Raw genomic sequence first — 23822 nt, 5'->3', positions numbered from 1 at the left:
TTTAAACCCAGCACTATGAAAACAAAAAACAAAAAAAATTTATTAAGCTACAAACCTGAAATAAATATGAATTATTAAAAGCAGAAAGAAATGGCTAGGCAACTATTTAAGTAGCTGTACATAGGTCTGATGGTTGAAGAGCAATTTTATTTTCTTTTGCTTAAATCTTGCTGCCTAAGAGCCAATAGTCCTAGCATTACAAATTTTAATGTAAGTTATGATTCCAGTTAATAATTTAAACAGAATATAAATGAAATAAAACCTTCTTCTATTTTTGCTCATGGACTATTATTTCTTTCTTAGAATACACAGATTTTCAACAGAACATTTTAGAAACTACAGTAATAGCAATATAGTTATTCACAGCAAAGAGGGAGGAGGGAAAGGAAGAGAGACAAGAGAAAACTCACATAACACTTCCTTTTAACTCTTAAATATGATTACTAGACAATTCCCCTTACACATAAAATTACTCATCCAGGAAAAAAAAAAACTTCTCAAAATGACATATTTTTTGCTGTTTTCTTTTTTAAAAATTTTTATTTATTTTATTTTTAGTCATACATGACAGTAGAATGCATTTTGATATATATCAAATTTTGATATATATCAAATTTTAATATATATCAAATTTTAATATATATCAAAATGACATTTTAATTAAAAACAGATGCTCTGTCTTCTTCTGCCTTTATACTAAGTAAGGACTGCCTCACCAAACAGAGAACTTAAGAATAGTGTTAAAGAAGAACTTTCTTCGTTTACACATCTGCTTGACACTGTGTCCATCAATAACAAGGTGACTGCCAAGGTACAGAAGATTTAATATAGCCATAATCACTATTATTGTTTGGGCCAAGTACTTTGGCAAACTCTTAATTTAGATTCTGATAGTAAATGAAGAATTTTACATATAAATTTTATGGTAAGTCATTATTACATATAAAATGTTAAAAATGGAAAGAAGAAGAAAAAGCAGCTTAATAAAATCTAACACTTGAATATTCCCTAGCAATAAACACAGGAAACTGTTTTTCTGTGCAAAGTTCACACACAGAGCTATTGATCCTTTTTAGGTTGGGGAGAGAAATTGGGAAGAACAATCTTCTGGACATTTTCATAGCTACTTTCCCTGAAAGCTGGTGCTTCTTGCAGGAAAAGGATAGAACAAAGATCTTAATGTTGCAGGCCTGAAAGATATCCACATCAAAACCAGGCAGAGTGGCCCTAACCCAAGCAGCTGGCAAACCGCAGGATGGATGTGGGCACTCTTCTGCCTAATAAAATCTGAATCAAACACTTTGCATCTGATTCTCCATGTGAGCTTTTATGCAAACTTCTAAAGTGCAAGGAATCCTGGGGTGGAAGAGCTATTCTGAGAGATTTCACATAGTTCATGTAATTAGGGAAACCACTTCCTTTGATTGTAAGTGTTCAAAACAGCCGAATTTCTCCTATCAAAGGCACTCTGTGATTTGGGTCACCTCTTTTACTTTCTCTTTCATGTTTCTCAGGATGAGAGGTGAAGCTGGAGAGCACATTATTTAGGGGAAAAAAGATCTTGCTTTTTGTTTTAGGGATTGAACTTGCACTATTCAAAAGACTGTCATTTAGAATCTTCCTTTCTTTCTCACCCTCTGCCTCTTCCCTTCTCTATGGAGGCTCTTCAGGTGCTACAGAGCATGCAAGCAAAAATGCCAATTTAGGGCTGATGGGAAACTGTCATTGTGTGTAAAAGGATTCTAATTTTCATGTTTGGGTTTAAAACATAATTAGAAAGAACTATAATCTGCAGGATTTTGATCTCCATATAATACATTTCTGTTGTCATAACAAGTGAATAGGAGAAAGAGAGCTAGGAAAGGAAGAGAAGGAAGAGGACAGACAGACAGGAAAAAGGAGCCCCACCCCACCCCCACCCCATCACATGCTGCCATCAGCAAATGGTGTAAAAGAAACTACCACTATGTCCTTTTCCTATTTCTGGGGTATCCCTTTTTCCTAAAAGTGAAACTGAGGCTCATTCAGTGAGGTAGCTAGTACTGCTTTTGTTACCACATCACATTCGGTCAGTTTTACACACGGTAAGGTTTGTCAGTGAATATATAAACTAAAAGAGAAAAAAATAAATAATGTGCCATTTACCAACCACTTTGGTGCTCACATTTCCCTGAAACATAAAGTCTAACAATAATCTATATGCTACAATCTCTTAATATTTTATTTAATTTAAATTTCAGTTATTTAAAATTCCAGAGAGCTAAAAATTAGTGATATTGTCACTCTCATCAAGGAAAAGGAGTTTGAACCATATGAATAAATGTAAGAAAATTATCTAGAGGGACAACAGTGTAGCATTTGCATTCACTATATTTGGCCTTTACAAAGTAAGGGAATAATAGTGAACAGGAATTATTCCCATGATATGGAAAAACAGTCCCAGAGACGTAAGCTTATTTGCCAAGCATCCAGTTAATAGATCTAGAACTCTGGACAGAGGAGACCAGGAAGGATTCCCCTTGTTCAGAATTCTAAAATTTTAATCACAGTTTAAAAATCTGACTAATATATCACATGTTAATCCATCATAAACTGAATATAAAATGTCCTTTTAAGCTACATCTTCCTTACCCTCTAGTTACACTTAGCTTTCCAGAATCAACATGTAGATTTTTTTTTTTTTTTGGATGGTGCTGGGGATTGAACCCAGGGCTTTGTGCATGAGAGGCAAGCAGTTTATCAACTGAGCTATATTCCCAGCCCTACATGCAGGATTTTTATTCCATCTATCAGGCTCTTGCTCTTATCTGCTGGCATCTTTTCAGGGTTTGGTACTTACTGTACCTTTTAATATGTCAACTACATTTCCTATTATCATAATAACTGTAGAGCGAGTATGATGCTATTATCAATGGAAGGGTTAAACAGGAGACTGAATAAAATTACTTAATTCCATAAGGACTAAGTACTCTTTATGTACTAGGAAAAACGTCTATAAACCCAACTAATATGTTCGTGGAAACTTTATTTCAATATTCTTATTTCAGGTTCTCAAATGCCACTCTACTGACCTATGACACCAGGCATGCATGTTTAAAAGAAGAATATCATTCATATATATATTTATATATATATTACACACACACACACACACACAAGCCTAGACTCTACTTTGGAACTTCTGAATCAGAATCTTGGTAATGTTTGTTGTATTTTAAGGAGTCCACTTGGTCATTTTTATGTGTAGCCAAAATTAGGAAAACTGGACACATTGTGCCTACTCCAAAGATGTGTGTCATTTGTATAATAGGGCAGAAAAGCACAAGAAGAGAAAACTGACTCAGAAATTCAATGGATAAACAAATTGAGTACTGTGAAAGAAAGTATAATTCTTACTGAGGTTTTTAAAAAGTTTTATATCCAGATATAAAACCACAATAAATCAAAATACTATTATAATAGAAATGTTGCTATCTTTATAAGTAAAATTTAATTTGTAAATAGAGTTCAAATCAAAGTATAACAAAATACTTCAAGATTAAATTTAGGGCTGGGGTTGTGGCTCAGTGGTAATGTGCTTGCCTAGCACATGTGAGGCACTGGGTTCAATCTTCAGCACCACTTAAAAATAAAAAAATAACATAAAGGTGTTGTGTCCATCTACAACTAAAAACTATTTAAAAGAAAAAAGATTGAGTTTAAAATCTGCTAATTTAAGGGGCACAGGGGTATGTTTTTGATGTGTTTCTGTTACTTCATTTTTGTATGCTATGATAAAAGAAAAATGGGAAGTGCCAATCACAATGTTGTGTCTGGGAAAAATCATGTGGATTGTTTTGTTTTGTTTTTGGGGGGGTTCTCCATGAAATAAACTTACCCTGGACATTGGCTATTAAAGAAAAACAGGCTCTATAATTCTATAATTGAAAGGTGTGAACTCAAGTGTCAATTTTATGATCACATTTAAAATTCTCAGGTACTGTAGAGGATCCAGTCCTTGAATGACTCACTCTCTACATCAAACTTTGGCCTCTCCTCTCATTTCACTATATCCTTTTAGTTACAGTTATTATGAGAGAGCGTCTTTCCAGGAATCATCAATTTGAAAATAGGTAGTTTCAAATTAATTATCATATTTTACATGTTACCCAATCCATTTTCAGATCTTACACACTTTTTATTAGCATGGATAAAACACAAGATATCAGCCTCTTTGGTAAAAGAGTTTTAAAAGTTTGTATTGCTTTGTTGATAAAATTTTAGAATTAAAAATTTTAAAAAATTCTTCACTATATTTTGCATTTTAAAGTATAGAAAAATCTAGAGAACACATGTTAAAAGTTTACTCTCTAAATTTATATCTCCATCACCAACTTAGGAGAGAAATAGTTATTGAGGATTATATTAATAAGCTATGTTTTAAAACCAATGAACACTTTGGAGTACTTACTATATGCAAAATATAATACAATTGGAAGCTTAGACGTGAAAGAGAAAGAAAGAAATATATGGTATATATTCCTAATATTTATTTAATGCTTACTATGCACTAGGCACTGTGCTAAATGCTTCTTGTGTGTTCTCTCTTAATTCCTTGAACAAGCCTATGAAGTGGCTACAAATATTTTGTTCATTTTGCAGATAAAGAAGGTGAGATATAGTGGATAACCGGCCTTGGGTCACAAAGCTGAGAAGTAGTCCAGCTGAGATTCAAACCAGGGACAACACATTTGGAGCCTGTACTTCTAACACTATATACTCATCTGACCAGGGAAGAGAAGGGGAAAGGCTTACAGAAAGCATCCTAAGATAAGGACTTGATAAAGAAGTAAACTCATCTACAAAAACACAGAGGGAAAATTTAACTCTGCTGTAAGGAAGGGAGGGGACAGGAGAGCTTTGAAGGAGAGGTATTTTTAAGGACAACAGGCAAGGAGAGGGCAAAAATGCATTTTAGCTGGAGTCCAAAAAGGGCACTGTCCACTGAGAGAATGTTATGTCCTCTCTGATTTTTTTTTCCCCTGTAATGCCTGGTGAGTGTTTTGTCCTCTCTTAAAGCTGATACTTAGAGTACATGAGATGCAAGTAGCAGAAGCTGAAAAGGTTTGTTGGGGGTAACTTTTTGACAAAGACCTAAATGCCTAAGGAATGAAAATTTATTCTGTAGGTAATAGAGAACATCAAAGGTTCTGGTGTAGAGATAACATGATTTGATCTGTTTTTCTTTTTTCTTAAATTTGGTGTCCATATGGCAAATAGATCAGAAAGGAACAATAACCAGATGCCGGCAGGTAATGATGACTTGAACTAAGGGAGGCAGAGATAGAGATAATAGGGAAATTTTTAAAGATTTGCACTCCCTTATCAACAAAGCTAATATGGTTGAGAAAATAGCTAAATACCCATTGCTTCAGAAGTCTTGTCCTTCTATTCCCAGGACTCTGTTTTGGAATCCATGGTACTGGATATGTGAAATCCACCAGAAAAGATGAGGGGTGAGATCAGGGATATTTCCAGAAAATCCAAAAATTAGACATCTAATCCCAATTACAAACTACCCTTAGAAATGGGAAAACATGAAATCCCATCAAACCATGTGTGCCCATTTTTGCCTCTGTTTTGGTCACATCACATCTGTTCTTAAAACTTGCTTCTTTTCCAAATTTTTGCTTTGTCATCAATCCAAAACCTACCTGAAGTTTACAATACTGAGTGCACCTGAGTGACCCTTGGAGAATTTGCAGGCTATGGTCCTCCTGTATTCCTTCCATATTTCTACACTAATTTGCTGAGTTTTATTCAATCTTGATGAAAATATTTCTCCTAAGAATACCTATCAGGTCACATGATTTACTAGCAGAGCCAAAGACCTCTATCCAGCCTTTTAGCTTACAAAATAAGAGTCAATATAAAGTAACTGCCATTAATTGATATTCATTTTGAAACATGCTTTCAACTGACAATTTTGAAAACAACTCTTGATACATGACAGATTTAATGGTTCCTATCTCTGGATAGTTTATTTTCACTCCATCTCAAAGTGAAATTGTCAAATTCCTATGCAACTCCCCATCTTCAGCACACTGGGTATCCATGGCAACATGTCCTAAAGAATTGGTACACTGTGGCACTTGGTTGTTTAATGGAGCACCAACTACTGATTACTATACACATAACTTCATATGTGCATATGTTTCTTAATCTCCTTTATATTCTCTAAGGCACACTGACAGTTTTTGATTCCCTGGAGACAATGCATTATCCCCTCTAGTGGGTAAAAGCCAGCAGAGAAACAAAACGAGAGCACACACAAGGAGGACTAAAGATTTTTGGGCAGCCACTCTTTGTGCTGCTGTTATCAAGTTAGAAGATATAGCTAATTGTTTTTGTTTTATCATGACACACAAAAACTGCACAAAGGCCACTTACTCTGAGAAATAATTACATTCTCTAATAAATTTTATGCACGTTGTTTCCAAAGGTGGTGAAAGACAAGGCAAAATATGTTTGGGGAAGCATCTTGTTTTAGTTATACCTACATGTTTTAGTAGAATTTTGGTAGATTCTAAAATCCCATCATACTAAATCCTGGTGCAGTGAAAGTTCTTGGTTTGCTTTGATATGATGGTAGTCAGCAGCCAGACTTTCCCTCTCCCTCAAGGCTGGTCTCATTTCATATACCAGACAGTTTGTCCAGAACAGAAACGCCAACTCCACGCTGCGTTGGAGTACTTTCCCAGCTAAGTTTTTAGCCCTGTCTAGGCTGACCATGCCCTAACATTTTGGAATACTCAGTTAACTGGTACACTTTGGATGGGATCCAGTGCATCTCACATCATATTTAATTTTGTACTTTAGTGATTTTGCCTTTAAACTTAAGAGCTGAAAAGATTTTAATCATTCTATTTTTTTAAACTCTCATTTTACAGAACAAGAAACCAGAGAGGCAAAGCAATTCTTTCCAGAATCCAGAACAAAAATTTGACTACCTCTGTCTACTTGACAGCTTAGAAGTACTGACATATTCTCATTGTTCTGTTTGTCTGGGGTTTTTTTGTTTGTTTGTTTGTTTATTTTTGAGAGTGACAGAAATTAAATAGGTATCATTTCAAAGCAGTTATTCATTAAGCAAATGTACATTGTCTACATGTTATAAATATATATGCATATATATATACATATAAATAAAATGGACATTTTTCTAAGTCAGCAAATATAGATCTAGATTACTGTTTTCCATAACAGCTTAATTTTTATTGAACAGGAATACACTACTATTGTTGAACACTTAGGCTATTTCTTATTTTTTGCATAAAAACACATGAACATCACTATACATTTATCATATGTAGTTGTTTACCCACAACCTTAGGATATACAATTTTTAAATTTTTTTTTTTAGTTATAGTGGACACAATATCTTTATTTATTTACTTTTATGTGGTACTGAGGATTGAACCCAGTGCCTTGCATGTGCTAGACACCACTGAGCCACAACTACAGCCCCAGAATATACTTTTAAGCATGAAATGCCTAGGTCAAAAAGTATGCATGTTTTGATACATAATGCAGTGCTGCCCTTCAAAAATATATGAATTTATGCTACTACCAACAATTTGAGTATCTATTTCCACAGGCTTTCCAATAGTATCTGAATTCATTTTTATCTTTATTAACAGTAAATAGTCTATTCTTTTGTGAAATGTCTCTTCATATCCTTTTTCCATTTTTATAATACTATGTTTGGCCTTCAGTTCTTGACTCCACTCTAGTTAAGTGGGTTTCAATTAAAATTTCTGATTTTAGAAATGGCTATTTCAATGTGATTTGGATAGGTCAAATATAAATAAAACGTCTAGTAAAGTTTCACTTCTAAATACCAAACCTCTACCCCCCACTTCCCTCAATGACATCATTTTTGAAAAAAATAAATGCAACAGTAATAACACAAGGTCCATGGTCATAGAAACCCTGGTTTGGATCCTAGTTCTCCTACCCCTGATCTGGATGATTTCAGGAAAGTTTTTGAATTCTGTCTCAGTTTCTTCAGATTGTAAAACAGTAATAATGACACATTTTGGATTCCAAGATGCACTCTTCTTCTGGTATCATTGAAATTAGGTTTGTATACAACTGGTGGCATCATCCAGTTTTCACTGACACATTTTTTTCTTTCTTAGTGGTGCATATATTTAAAATCAAAGGCACCTTAGCTTCGATAAGATTGTAGTGACCACCTTGCAGAACTATGTGGAGGTTAAAATGAAATAAGGTTAGTATAATAAGCACTCCAAAAATATTACTAATTATTTATGCAGTCTTACATGTAACTAACTATATTTTGTTTTCAATGTTTAAGATTTGTAAAATTGATTTGAAGAACATTTTTAGTGCCTATATTTTATGCGATGCAGTTGTAAGAATTTTTTATTTTAAAATTACCACCAATTGCCGGGCGCAAGGGTGCATGCCTGTAATCCCAGCAGCTTGGGAGGCTGAGACATCAGGATTGCACGTTCAAAGCCAGCCTCAACAAAAGCAAAGCACTAAGCAACTCAGTGAGACCCTGTCTCTAAATTTAAAAAATATACAAAATAGGGCTGGGGATATGGCTCAGTGGTTTGAGTGTCCCTGAGTTCAATCCTGGGTACCACACACACACAAAAATCACCAATAAAATAGTTCTTATTTAATGTAATTAAAAGGGAATTCTATTTGAGAAGGAAGTAATCATGATTTTTCACTTTCAGGAAAGAATCAACTCAACAACATACTAAAAACATAATCTTAAAGAAAGTCTCTCAACAGCTATGGGAGAAATAATACAAATAATAGCATGGAAACTTTTGATTAAGGTCAACCATAATGTTTTCCATGTGCTGCTATTACAAGATCTTGTGCAGATGTATAAACTCAAATCAATGTCATCTCTTGGAAATTGCAATTAGAAAACACCACGAGAAATACTGGAGAAGGCATCAAGCAGGAGTGTGAGCTGAACTTACCATTAGAGGGAAAAATGCCTTTCTCTTGATTTTAATAATGTTCATGATGTTTTTGCTTCAATATGAAATCATTACATTTATCTTGTTAAAAAGAGAAGAGTAAGTGTGGGAAGACTTAAACTAGTATGATATAGGAGAAAAGGCTACATATGCTTCAGTTAACAGAGATACTAGTTGAAAAAAATCTGTATACAAAGGAGGCAAGCAGGTCTGGGTTCAAATTTGAGATCTACCACTTACTGACCATAGGACTCTTGGCCTATGAGATCACTTCTCTCTTCATCTGTGTCTTGGTAATAATACCTAACTCACTGGCAGGTCACCTATGCACCCAGAACACTCAGTACAATGCCTGACATATGGGAAGAGTTCAATAAAGATCACAAGTATCATCAACATTAATTGACATGTACAAATTATGGGACTTCTCACTCCCTCTTACTTTTTTTTTTTTTTGCCCTAATTTAGGATAAATTTTACTAACATATTAGTTGGGAAACCAATAGATACACTCTGGATTTAACACTCCCATCTCATTTAGGAATTAGACAATTAAAAAAAAAAAAGCTTCCTCAAGAAAGAAGCAGGATCTGATATGTAGCACATTTCAGATTTTTCTTATATCTTATACCAGCTGCTTCATATTGTATTTTCTCCTTACCAAAAACTCTTCAAAATGAAAACATGCTTACTTTTAGCTGGGATCCTAAATGTGAAAGAGCTGCTAATTCTAAACATCATCTTTTTAACACAATCCTCAGAAAAGCAAAATTTCTGTTTCTGAAAAAATTGTTTATAAAGGTATTTTTCTCCTATCTTTCCCTCATTTGGAATAGCAGTGCAAGGCTTAGAAAGAGTGAGAAAGCAGTAAATCACTAATTAAATAGGAACAGATTTCTTAAATTAAGTAGGAAATGGACCGGAGGGAGTGGGCCCCAGCCTCCAGAGAGTTTATGATCATTATTCACCCACCTTGTTGTCAGTTAGAAGGAGGTGGCTGGCCACTGGGTGGTCCTCCGAAGCGGAAATTTGCTTTCTTATCCCTTGTTTTATCCATTTTGCAATCGAAATCCTGATATTTACTGAGTGGTCATAATGCTAGTCCCTACTTCCTATTGTATGTTTGAAAAAACCCACAAAACCAAACCAACTAGGACTGTGGTTTGGCAAGGCAATACATGTCCATTCTAAAGCCACATGGCTGTCACAACATCATCGCAGCTCTGCTCCATCTTCTGAAATCCAGAGCCTGTTGTCAGCCTGTTGCGTGGCCAGTGGAGCTGGCAGTGTGGACGCTGCCCATCTGAATGCTTACTCTGCTTGGTAAGCAGAACTCCCTGCCCAAAGAGCCTGTCAGAGTATTCTGTAGTTGAAGCAGTTCCCCTTCCCTCTAGGCCCACAATGAAGACAGGGAGTGGATATTTTCTTTGTGAAGCAGTGTTCTTTGTGACTTTGGACACGGCCCTTACTCCACACAATGCTGGAACACTACAGCATTATTTTCACCTGTGATTCTTCTCTCTGCACAAAACTCTTAAAATTCTATACCCTCTCCAATTTATATGAATCTTATTAAGTACTCCTTGCAAAAACATCATACACAGTGTGTTTCGAATATGTACATTTAGAGACAATATCTCATTCTCTGAGTTAAACACATTATAGTTCCATAAAGAAATTTAACTATATTGCTTCTAAGCATTTGTTTTCAATCATTCTAGCAATATAATTTTCTGCTCAATTATAATGTACAGATTACTGCAAAATAGCACTGGAGAATGTATGTCCTTCAATTAAAAAATTAACAGGAAAATAAAAAAGCCTTCTGAGAAATCTCCTCTCTGGAATGAAATGCCACTGCTCAGTGTACCGACATTTTTAGTGATGGACAAGACATACTAGTATATTCAGTAATGTAAGGTTCTATTTTCAAAGAAAATGTCTGAAATTTAACTTCATTTTCTATTTTCAATCTGTGAGGTAGAGATGTCTAAGCAGAAAAACACAGTGAGTGAGGCTGCTGAAAGGGTGACCTGAGATCCCTGTTCTTCTGTGGTGCGGTGCGAGCGCTCACCAAGCTAAAAGATGTGAGACGACACGCATTCTTCACTCCTGGTCCCAGGACCCTCAGATGTATTAGTGATTTGAAGACTGAAATACACAGACAAAAAAAATGCACTGAGAAAGTGCTTTCCTTTAGGAGGTGATAAATGTGACATTCTACAACAGATAGTTTTTAAGGGTGGATCAAACATATATATTGTCCACAAAATACGTAAACTAATGACTAGACAGTGAATTTTCAATGTAGAAATAAAAAATAGTACATCCATTTTTTTTATTAGAACCTGCTATATTATAAAATGTGCCAGACGTGAATCACCTGCTCCTCAGTTCCAAATCCACACCTTGCCTTCCTATGGGGCACCTGAGCTAGATCCTGTAAACATTTCTCCTTTTGTCATCTGGTACAGTTTGTCTTTGTTCCTAGTGGGTCATCAAAGAGGAAGGGGCTTTTCTTTCTTATTTTCTGTTGCTTTTTCTTCTTATTATGACATAGCTATCAGCAGGGTGCCAGAGATCAGCTGAGCTCATCTTCCAGCAAGTTTCTCTAACACCCCAGGAGCTGGACTCTTTGTGCATAAGCTGCAACATGTCAAATTCTTATGGGCAGCTTCCTGCTGGCCAGCTCTCTCCCACTGCACCCAAGGTGGACTCTATGTTCACAAGCTCTGGCCCACAGGCAACCTTCTTGAGGAACAACTCCAACCTACAGCAGTACATTGAAGATCATCGGCAGCTTAGCAGTAGCTTGTCAACTAGTTCTAACCCACAGAACCCCAAAAAACTCCTCTATGATCCATTTTCAGCCATCATCTCTTCAACAGTCTCAATCACAGCCTGTGACACAGCCCTCTTCCAATTCTGCTCTTTCCTTGGACACACTTCCTCAATGTTAGAGTTAATTGCAGCTCTCTGTATTGTTATTTATTTGGGGGTACTGGGGATTAAACTCAGAACCCTGCGCATGCTAAGCAAGTGCTCTCCCACTGAGCAACACCCTCAGTTTTTATTCCTGGGTTCTTCAGAGTCTCTTTTATCCCCTTTAGTAGTTAAGTGTCTGTACTAATTAACAATTGTTTATACTGATTTTCCTGACTGACAGAGATTCAGTTTCAGATGTGGTCCCAGACTCTCAAAAACAGGTTATGGGGATTAATTTGGTCATGGGCTTGGACTGGAGGGCAGTGCAAGTTCCCTGATGGTGGGAAGCAGGATGTTAGTAACCTATGGCTTAAAGTAGCATCAAAATTTATCAAGTTATAACTTGGGATGAACTGCAATGTAGTACCAATTGAAAGAAGAACTGGGAGTCAGAGCAGCTGCTGCCCTTGACCCTTTATGACAGTAATGATGAATATAAGGAATGTAGGGTGGGATGGATTCTTTTCAGGGTAATGAAGCATTTACCAAAACAAAAAACAAAGTGACAAATTCAAGTACTTTAACCCCCAGACAAGTCATGGTCTAAGAACTTGAGAGCTCCTATAGAAGTTTTAGAAGAACCTTTCATTTCCTATACTCATGGGGCGAATATCTCCAGAAATCAAGAATTAAGTTTATTGTATGTGTTGCTGGATCACAACATTTTCTGAATTATAATTTCACCAAGTCTCTCATGTGAGAATTGTGTACTGATTGGGAAAGAATAGAACTCGAAACTGGAAAGGAGAGCATCTAGTTGGATTCAAGATAAAACTGACAATTTCAAAACCCAAAGAAAGCTGTTTCAAAAGAATAGTCTTCTTTTGCTACACAGCCTCACCTAGAATAGATACCTACTCTACTGTTCACTATTCCCAAAGCCGATATGCTCCAGGGTACACAGTATCACTCAGAGGAAAATGGATCACAGACAAAAAAATAAAATAACCGGCAAAACTTTTGTTAATATAGCCCCAGAAATATGTGTAGGAAATAGCAATGATGTTAGAGAAAGAAGCAGGAGAGATATACAGCAGATCAAGCTGTTTCATGAATATAGATGCATTTACTAGAGATGCCAGAACTCCCCTCACATGATAAGGAAAAGGCTCAGGGAGATAGGAATGTTAGAGTCATTTAATATGTGTGAATTTCACACCCACCCACCTTACCTGCCACCTCAACTACACCTCCTGAAAAGGATACTTCCTGCACGATGACACTGAAAACACAAGAGTGAGGGGGAACTCCATCACTGAAGCTCTCAGTAGTTATTCTCTTCCTAGGCCAGGTATGGCCATAGGAGATGGAAGCACTGAGATGGGTTTCCTGATTTCCTTAGGGATGATGGGATAGAGGAGTAGCAGAGGCCAAGGAGCAGCAGCTAATACCAAAGACAAAACTGGTGCATTTACCATCAATGGCAGAAGGGCTGTACTGACCAAAATGCTCTCTGGTTCACAGAAATCTTTGGTGGAGGTTAATTTATCCTGGTGACCCAGGAATGAAATCGTTGTGGAGCCTACTATAGTATTACATGATCTATCTAACATAAAAGAAACTCTAGGTCTGGTGGCCATTAAAATGGAATCACGGCATCACACCAAGTTTCTAGGCTTAAACTAATCAACAGACCTAGAAGCCTTTGATGGAAGGGAAGGCCAGTTTGCCTTGAAGAAGTACCTTCAGTTTTGCCCCAGGAATACACCATAAATTCTCCTCAGGACTTCACCAAAGAGACTTGCTGCCATTGACTAGAAGGACTGTGCACTGGGGAAAGAAAATACTTGGACATTTCAAGGATTATTAATGTCTGGCCTTGAATCAATACTGAGTTTCCCACAAAAAGTAGAATGAGAAGAAAAAAAACACAAGCTCAAATTATAAACAGTTCTATGTGACAAATTAGTATCAAATGAATGAAAGTAGATGTCTGCAGCACCACATGCCCAGGCAGGGAGATCCCCAAATTTCCCCATTTAAGGAAAATCCTTTCAGAGGGTAGAATTTTGACAGGATATTTGCTGACTCACTTTGTCTGGAATGAGACATAACCAAAAGTATAAATTTTGATTAATTCACAGGTGACTGTTTACAGTTTGGCTTGATTATCAGGGACTTGAAGGGGACAGGGTTAGAAGATCCGTACAAAGAATTTAAGGGATGAAGTATGTGGATGGACCGTTCACACTGGGCCCAAGCTATGTCCCATGTGAACTCTTACTCCAGGGAATCTGCAGAGGAAGTGCTCGATAATCAGATGAGGGCTGGAGTTGTAGCTCGGTGGTAGAGCAACTTGCCTAGCACATTTAAGGCACTGGGTTTGATCCTCAGCACCACATAAAAATAAATAAGTAAAATAAAGGTATTGTGCCCCCCTTCAACTAAAATATATATATTAAAAATAATAATTATCAGGTGAGCAAAATCATCCACAGTGTGGATGTTATTCAGCCTCTTTCCCAGACTTTTCAAAGCTTGCTCAAAGTGCCTGGGAACAAAGTAGTCACATGGCAGTGCTGGAGACCATACCTGGGCTCAGTAATCTGGACTTCCCCTCAGCAAGGCTAATGGCCTGCTGCTATTGCCAAGTAGGTATCTATCTACTAACAAAAGTGGCACTGAGCCTGAGAGTTGCCACTCCCAGGAGGGCATGCTAATTATACTGGATGTGGGGGCAGGGATTTATTCTTACTGGTGTGGACACAAGTCCTGGAGATGTATCTGTTTTCCTGGCCTGTAATGTTTCTGAAAATCCCTTCATTAGCACCTCATGGGATGCTTTTATTCACCATTTAGTATTCCACACCACAAAGCTTCCAATGAAGGAAACCACTACACAGCAAAGGAAGTGAAGCAATGGGCGCATGCATATGGGATTAACGAGGACGCATCCCTTCCCTCAAGAAGCAGACAGCCTAACAAAAAGGTGGAAGGGTGTACTGCAGACTCGGTTACGGGATATGACTTGAAGTAAGGGACACCACCTGAAAGCATTTCTGATTTACAACATAAACTACAGCTTTGAATCAGAAGCACTATCTCCCTTACAATAGAATACATCTATTTGGGGGATCATGGAACCAAAGTGGGACTGGCTCCTATCATCTTTATACCTAATAACCAGCTCACAGAATTTTTGTTCCCCATCCCAGAAACAATGAACTCTGTTAAGTTGGAGGTCTTAGTCCCCAAGGATGAAGTGTTTTTACAAGGAACACAATAATGATCTTATTGAATTGGAATATGAGAATGTCACTTGCCTAGTTTAGTTACTTTTATTGTCACTGAACTGACAAGCAGAAAATAAAGCTCCTCTACTGACTGGAGAGACTGATCCCAATTACCAGTGAAAAATTGGGCTATAGCAAGTAAGTTATATTAGTCAGCTTTCCATGGCTGCGACAAAATACCTGAGAGAACCAGGAGAGACAAAGTTAATTTTTGGTTCACAGTTAATTTTCAGTCTTTGGTTGGTTGACTCTGTTGCTTTGGGGCCTGTGGAAGGCATAGCATCATGGCAGAAGCACACAGCAAAGCAAAGCTGCTCATCTCATGGTGGCCAGGAAGCAAAGAGAGGTGGTTGGGGGGCAAATTTGCCCTTTAAGGGCACACCCCTAATGACCTAATGTTGTAGTCAGCTTTTTCGCTGCTATGACTAAAAAATCCAACTAGAACAATTGTAGAGGAAGAAAAGTTAATTTGAGGGTTCACCATTTTAGAGGTTTTAGTCCATAGAAGGCTGGCTCCATTCATTAGGGCTCAAGGTGAGGCAGAACATCATGGCAGAAAAGTGTGGCAAAGGGAAGTGGCTCCACACACCCACACACACTCCATTCCCCAGATACAAATATATACCCCAAAGCCACATCCCCAATGCCCCATCTCCTCCAGTCATACCTCACCTGCCTTCAGTTATCACCCAGTTAATCCCTATCAGGGGATTAATTCACTGATTGGGTAAAGACTCTTACAACCCAATCACTTCTCTGAACTTTCTTGCACTGTCTCACACGTGAGCTTTTGGGGGATACCTCACAACAAAACCATAACACCTAAGTTCCTCCCATTAGGCCCTACATCCTATAGGTTCCACCACCTCCCAGCAGCACCAAAGCCTGATGACTGAGATTTTAGTACAAGAGCCTTTGGGGGACATTTAAGAGTCAAACTATAAAAGAAGTCTATGTCTAAAACACAGAGAATTCTATGGGTTCCTCCTAGTACTTCTATGATCAATAATAAATGTTAATTAAACACTGACAATAAATAAAAGGCAGGACTACTCAGGATGGAGAACCTTCAGGAATCAAAGTTCAGGAAACCCCACCAGGTAGAGACTCCAACTGAGACTTTTGGCTGGGGGAAAAATAAAATATGGAATAGGTAGAAGAAGGAATCCAAAGGTCAATAATAGAAATGAGGGCTGGAGTAGCTTTGAGTGTTTTCCCTTTGCTTGTTCTTTATATATGTATATATAACTTGTATATATTGGCCATTTCCTTTTTATCTTTCCTTCTCCTTAATATCTTATATACAAGTTGTTGAAGGTTTACTTTATGATACAGCCTTCAGACAACAATATTCAGTACTATAAGGAAATGAATTTTAGTGTACCCATTCTGTTGCAACCATGCATCTCATCTCGCGGGAAAGGGAGAGAAATTCACTTACACAAAGGGCAGCTGATCTTCCTAAGTGAAAAAAAAAAAAACAGAATTGCTTCATTATTATATGAAAGTTCAAGTGTGTTAAAACTGTGTATGGATGCTGAACAACTAAAAAGATGAACTGTGCCAGTTAATTTCTTGCCTCTCAGCAACAAATCTATCGTTTTTTGCCCTGTCTTGTGATACTGGAGCTAGACTCTACAGTTTTTCTTCGTCAGGAGGCACAATGTTAACTTGTGACAATACAAGTTGCTGCAGCAACACTGCAAGGCATGGCTGAGGAAGACACTTATGTCCTGTTTGATTTTCTCCCTCCAGTGGTTGTGGCTGCCAGCAGCATGTGCAAGATCTAGTATTACACACCGTCGGTGAGTTTTACTGGCATCCAGCGGGAAGACTCTTAAACGCTAGCTTCAGCCTCTTAATACCCAGAGGGTAGCTTCCCGAAATCCAGCAGCAATCCACAGCACACCTGAGAACTTCACTGGAACCCCAGAAGATGGCTTCTTAAGAAGCAGCTCCAGGATTCCTGGGAATGGAACCACCATTTGACCCAGCTATTCCTCTTCTTGGACTATATCCAAAGGACCTAAAACCTGCATACTACAGGGACACAGCCACATCAATGTTTATAGCAGCACAATTCACAATAGCTAAATTGTGGAGCCAACCTAGATGTCCTTCAGTGGATGAATGGATAAAAAAATGTGGCGTTTATACACAATGGAATATTACTCAGCACTAAAAAAGAACAAAATCATGGCATTTGCAGGAAAATGGATGGCATTAGAGAAGATAATGCTAAATGAAGTCAGCCAATCCCCAAAAAACAAATGCTGAATGTTTTCTCTGTTATAAGGGGGGTGACTCAAAGTGGTGTAGGGAGGGAGAGCATGGGAGGAAAATTACCTCTAGATAGGGAATAGGGGTGGGAGGGAAAGGCAGGAAGAAGGAGAATAGCAAGGATAGTGGAGGGAGATGGTCATCATTATACAAAATACATGTATGAAGATGTGAATTTGGTGTCAACATACCTTATATACAAACAGATATGATAAATTGTGGTATAAAGGTGTATTAAAATTGTAATGCAAAAAAAATAAGAGAGCTCATGTATAATGACATAATTTGGTGTGAACATACTTTATATACAGAGTTACGAAAAATAGTGCTGTGAATGGATAATTATGAATGTAATGCACTCCACTATTGTCATGTAATAAATAAATAAATAAAAGGGAAAAAAAAGCAGCAGCTCCAATCTGACACCACAACAAAGCCTCCACCATCTGGTGGGCAGCAGTTACCCCTTCTCCAATGAGGCCTAAATTTCAGCTGTGTAGAAGTCTCTGCCTAGTCTTCTCCCTCCTCTAGTATCCTCTCAATTTGTCCTCTATAGTCGCTATACCTATGTCTTCTATATTTTTTTACACTATAATTACCTTTACTCGTTAATGATTTTATGGTGTTTTGTTTTGTTTGCAGTACTAGGGATTGATCCCAAGGCCTTACACAATATCAAAATTTCCTGTTCAACCAGTTGTGTGCCACAAGCCTATAGCCCCAGCTACTTGAGAGGCTGAAGAAAGAGGATCACTAGTTCCAGGCCAGCCTCAGCAACTTCGGGAAACTCAAAATTTAAAAAAATAAAAAGGGCTGGGAATATATTTAGCTCCCCTGGGTTCAATCCTCAGTAACACACACACACACACACACACACACACACACACATCACTTCCCTATTTAAATTACTGGTGTGGCTCTGTCTCCTGAATGAATCCTGATTAATATAATCTACCATTTCTGTACTGAAGCAATACTGTATCATGATATTATTCGTTTGACAGAATACACAATTGACATAATACACTTCCCAAAATTTAACTACAGCTACTTCTAGAATGATTAACTTGATAATATTTTAAGGAAATGACAGGAAGAGGTTGTAATTCCTTCAATGAAAGATGACAGAAATCAAGTCCAATGTACCATGATGGTGTCAATGCAAAAATGAGGGTGAACTATCATAATTACCACTAGCATCTAAGTCAAGTCTTGCTATTAAGGACTCTCACCTTGAAGGAAGCCAGGAAACCTCTTTGTCAGATATATTCTCAGATCATGCATTACCTTACACTGTACAATCATTGTATTCAGAACAAAGTCTTGTGAAAACCCAAGGGAGAAAATGCATGGGCGCACCCATCTGTGCACTTGGTATGGCTCTCACATGTTCATGTCTTTAGTAATTGACACTTATAATATTAACATTTTTTATCGGTTTCTTTTCTAAGTTGATCTTCTACCTCAAGCTTAGAATATAGATATGAGTCTATAAAGAATTTCAAAAAATTAATAGGTTTATAAAATTCTGTGGTCAGCTCTTGCTCCTCCAACTAAATTCATTAATGTTACTAATTTCAGATCTTGTTCTTTCTGGCGTATATATAAAGAAAATTATTTTTTCTTTCTTAAATAATACAACAAACTAAGAAATATTCCAAATTGACTGAAGGAAAATGAAATTACAAGGAGAAAAGACAGAAAACAATTTTAAGGCCTACCAAATGCTGGATTTCCCCATTAATGAAATGATAGAAACAAAATAGCTGAATCCAGAATTTTTCAATTATAATTGCATAAAGACCAAAAAAAAAAAAAAACTTTTGGGTAAGTCTTCTGCCATCACAGAGATTCAGATCCTGTACTCTGGTCACCCCTTTCCATTAAATTTCCCCTTCCCTCCTTCCTGTCTGTGAGAAATAACAGGCACATCACTCTGAGGCAGGGGAGGACCTTACAGAACTTAGATGTTTCAACATATCTTAGGAGGCAAGAGGACAGATTCTCTGCTCTTAGGTGCCAGAAGTGATTAATAGAAGTTTCTGTAGCCAAACATGATTTATATCTGTTTGCCTCACTCAGATGTTTTTTCCTGGACAAGCACTCCTCTCAAGTATCCTAACATTTGTTCTATTCTGTATTGTGTAATCTTGGAAATTATTAGCCAATTCTTTTTGTGCAATTAAGAATAAACTTCATTATATTTTATTGGAAAATAGAAAAAGAAATGAGGAAGTTTAAAAGTTTACTAGAATATATCACTACTTCAAAAAAGGAACTCTTTTGGTATTCTAAGAGATTCGGCTTAAACATTCCTTAATCTTTCAGATATACCTCATGGACAAATTTTTAAAAGGACCAATTTTTTTATTTATTTCACTGTCTGCATTGTTAAATACTAATGAAAATTAGAACTTATTACATGAACCACAATTATAAAACAACAGAACTGCTGTTTCCTGAATCTTTTAGAACTGATTCATTCAAATGAGCCTTACCTCATCAATAAGACACCCAGTTTCACCACTCAAGAACAGAAATCCAGTTTGCTGCTTTTTCAAGGAGGCCAGAAATCAGAATTTTTCTGTAAAATCATCTAATTGCAAAAACTCATGTTGGACCAAATACAACATAGCAGGAGGACAGATACCCCTGTGTACTACTGTTTATCATAAACAGCACAAACTTCAAGGAGCAAGAATGACGATCCTGATGGACAGGCATATAGATACCCACAGCAGAGGCGCTCACTCCACTTTCCCCCAGTCCTCACCTCCTGCCATCAGGCATTTTGTTTGGCTGGCCTCGCTCTTTTAGATCACCAGTGTAGACTCTGGAGTTCGGACTGATTTAAACTTTAGACTCTGCAATTCCGTTCATTATGTTCTTCAATCTCATAATTTTCTCCTGATGTTGGGTTTAACATTTTTTTTAATCTTTTTTTCAGTTATAGATGGACACAATACCTTTATTTTTATTTTTTATCTTTTGATGTGGTGCTGAGGATCAAACCCAAGGCCTCACATGGGCTAGGCAAGCGCTATAACACTGAGCCAAAAACCTAACGCCTGGGTTTAATTTTTGACAAAGCCATAAGTTACTTAAACTAAACCTATGAATAGTCAGGTTGTTTTAATTCTGTACAATTGTTTTCATTCACCTAGCCCAATTAGCTATAATCATAAGATCAATTTGTAATACATTTTCAGAAACACATTTATGATTTAGATTTTGTTTTTTTTTAATGAAAACTACCTTTCCTTTTGGTCCCTGTTTGGTGGAGTAAGTGCCCATATCATCCTGGTAGATCAGGAGATTCAGTTGTAGGATAGGGTGTGAGATATGTATCTCCCTGGAGGGAATGTGTGCAAATCATCTTCCTGAGACATTACCTCAGTTCAGTATTAACTAGGACACAAGCTTCTTTTTAGCATTAAAGAAAAATTATTTTATATACAACTTTTTATTGTGTATTTTAATTGACAAGTTTTATATATATGAGAACAACTTGATGTTTTAAAGTATGTAGGCATTGTGGAATAGCTCAATTAAAGCTATTTAACATATAAGTTATCTCACCTATTTATCATTTATTTGTGGTGAGAACACTTAAAATCTAACCTGTAAGCAATTTTCAAATACACAATATATTGTTATTGACTGTAGTCACCATGATATACAAAAGATCTCTGAACATATTTTTAGTAGAATATTGTGTCCTTTGACAAGCATCCTCCCTGGACCTGTCTCCCCAAAGTTGATTTTATACAATTTCTAAATCAAAATGAGTGGACTGAGTCTGTTCATTAATCATGGAAAAAACAGTTGCATTTTTTTGTTTGCTACCAACACTCATCACTGCTTTCTTTCCACATGACTACTTAAATGACCTTGGCTATAGACTCTTTATCTTGCAAACATTCTGGCCTCCCTTGAGTTCCCTGCCTGCCTCAGTTCTCACCATCCCCATCCTGAGTGAACCTGGTGTCATGAAATGGTTGCTGGGCCCACTGCAAACTTCTATCACCCCTACTGTGGTGACTTTCACTTCACATCCCTTCAGCCACTTTCTGAGCTAGAACTGTTCTACCTTCAAAATGGCAAGCCTGGGCCTCCCATCTTACCCAGTCGCCAATGGCTGAGCTTTGTCCGTCCTTATCAAATCATTGCTGTCAGTACCAACCTCAGCCCTCCCTCTGGATTCACCTGCCTTCACTCTGGATGGTTCCCACCAACCACTTATTTCAGTGCTCACTTTTTCATCCTATTAAATCCCTTTCTTCTTGCCTCTTTGACCTTCCTCTCCTCAAGGTAAAGATAGTGACTTTGTTTATTACCTCGCTCAGTGTTCATTACCTGTTTTTAAAACAATAAATAAATGACAAATATATCACATCCCATCCCCCAACTGAATCTTTTAATTGACCAGGATGATAGAGACATACTCCACCAAATAGGAACCAAAATGAAAGACAGTTTTAATTTTTAAAAGATCTAAATCCTAAAATAGTTTCTGAAGATGTATTACAAATGGATCTTATGATTATAGCTAACTGGACGAGGTGAATGAAAACAATTGCACCGATGGGCTCTACCAGAGAACGGACAAATCTAGGAAGGGTTTTGTTTGCAGACAAAACACCTCCAACTGGCTCTGAGTGCTCTTTCCCAGAGGAGACAAGGTCACAGGATTCTGTTTCTTTTCTAAACTCCTCTCTGAATGGAAGAGTTTATGGAGACTCACTCTCCCTTTCTGCAGACCCTGCTAAGATAAACAGGTGCCAAATGCTTTTCCCTCTATATATAGAGTTCTTGAAAAGGAAAAATTTTTCCTCCTCATCCTGACAAATGGCTGTGGGTAAAACATTCCAGGACCTGTATGGGTTTGCTAAAACAAATGGGGTGGGAGAGAGCCCCCAGAATAAAGTAAAAGGTGCATTTCAAATACCACCCAAGTACTAGTTACATGTTCTTTATAGGCTTCAACTACAGAGCAACAGGGAATTTCTCCATTGTATAATGACCAGGTCTGGTGCAAGCTATAAACAAAGGCAAAATTCTTATGCATTAATGACTAGTAAGCCAAGGTTTTATTTGTATTTCTAAAGAATTCTAAAAAAGGTGCCTAGTGCCCAGATAAATGCAAATCACATTTTACTTAAAACATCTGCAATGTTTCTACAGCTATCAACTAAGCCCTACAGAAACTCTCGACTAGAATTCATGTTTACTTTATACCACAAACATGTAGAGCTTCAGGATGACAAAGGACTTGGAGGGGGAAAAAAAAGACAAATAAGGAGATTAAAATTCTGGGCCATCAATGACATTCTAGGAGAGTTGAAGCAGAAAATACCAAAAGCATATAAATGTACTTTCAAAGCATTTTGCATGATTTAAAATTGAATAGAGGGGTGAATTGCCAATCTGTATAAAATAGACATTATAAAAAAACAATTATAAAAATGCTTCTTAATGTCTGTCCTGTCACAATCCATGTATTTGGTTAGCTTTGTTTTTCTGATTACAATGGAAGATGATCACTGTATCCAGCTGGCATTAAATTCAATGACCCTTACCCATTTTTTCCTTAAAACAAATTCCCAAAAGTGAGAGTGGGGGGTATAATGGCATTTCATGTTGACTATCAGTCTCCCAAGTTGTGTTCAGGAGGCTACACCATTTCAGACTGCCACCAAGGATGTGAGTGCCTGTTTCCCATACCTCAGCAGCTCTAAATATTCTCATTGCTTTCCATTCCCATCAAGTTTACACATTAAAAAAACAACTCCAGACCACTCTACCAGACAACCATAATGACCCCATAGGACTGTGATTCTCAAGTAGGGGGAGGTCTCCATTTCCAAAGGACAGGGAACATGTATAGTTACAAAGATATAAAATATCCCAGTTTATGACACGAAATACAGTAAGTAAATGACAAAATACTGTTTGCTTGTGAAAAAAATATGATGAGAAAATGCCACCAAGAACATGAATTTTAAGTTGGGAACATCATACTACAGGGCAACGTAAATAGCTAGTTATTTACATGTCTTAAAGAAAGATATGCTGAAATATGTGCTAACAAGCCACAGAGAAGGGTAGAAATACTGGGTGTGTTCTGCCTGTAAGTTGTTGAAATAACAGTAATAATAGCAATACAGGAAACCAACAAGGTGCCAGGAACAATGAGCGTGTACTTATGTGGATTACCTCATTTGGTCCTCATGACATCCTTATGAAGCGAACCCTATCATTACCTACATTTTATAGAAGATAAATGAAGGCTTGGTGAAGTGACTTGCTTGTACATCTA

At 37.2% G+C, this 23822-nt stretch overlaps 1 protein-coding gene across 9 annotated transcripts in view; it reads right to left on the bottom strand.

Moving 5' to 3' along the window:
• Nucleotides 1-23822, bottom strand: part of Map3k20 (mitogen-activated protein kinase kinase kinase 20) — a 172133-nt gene that overhangs the window by 120702 nt on the left and 27609 nt on the right. The window contains exon 2 of one of the 9 annotated variants that reach the window (XM_040294481.2): nt 11080-11156. The exons of the other annotated variants lie outside the window; for them this stretch is intronic. Coding sequence (XP_040150415.1) covers nt 11080-11156 — 77 coding nt within the window. The remainder of the gene's footprint in view (nt 1-11079; nt 11157-23822) is intronic. 9 annotated transcript variants of the gene reach the window in all.

Source organism: Ictidomys tridecemlineatus, chromosome 7, assembly GCF_052094955.1.
Source record: "Ictidomys tridecemlineatus isolate mIctTri1 chromosome 7, mIctTri1.hap1, whole genome shotgun sequence".
In the NCBI taxonomy this organism is placed as follows: Eukaryota; Metazoa; Chordata; class Mammalia; order Rodentia; family Sciuridae; genus Ictidomys; species Ictidomys tridecemlineatus.
The sequence above is the reverse complement of the archived record's forward strand: the minus strand, read 5'-3'. Positions and strand labels throughout refer to the sequence as shown.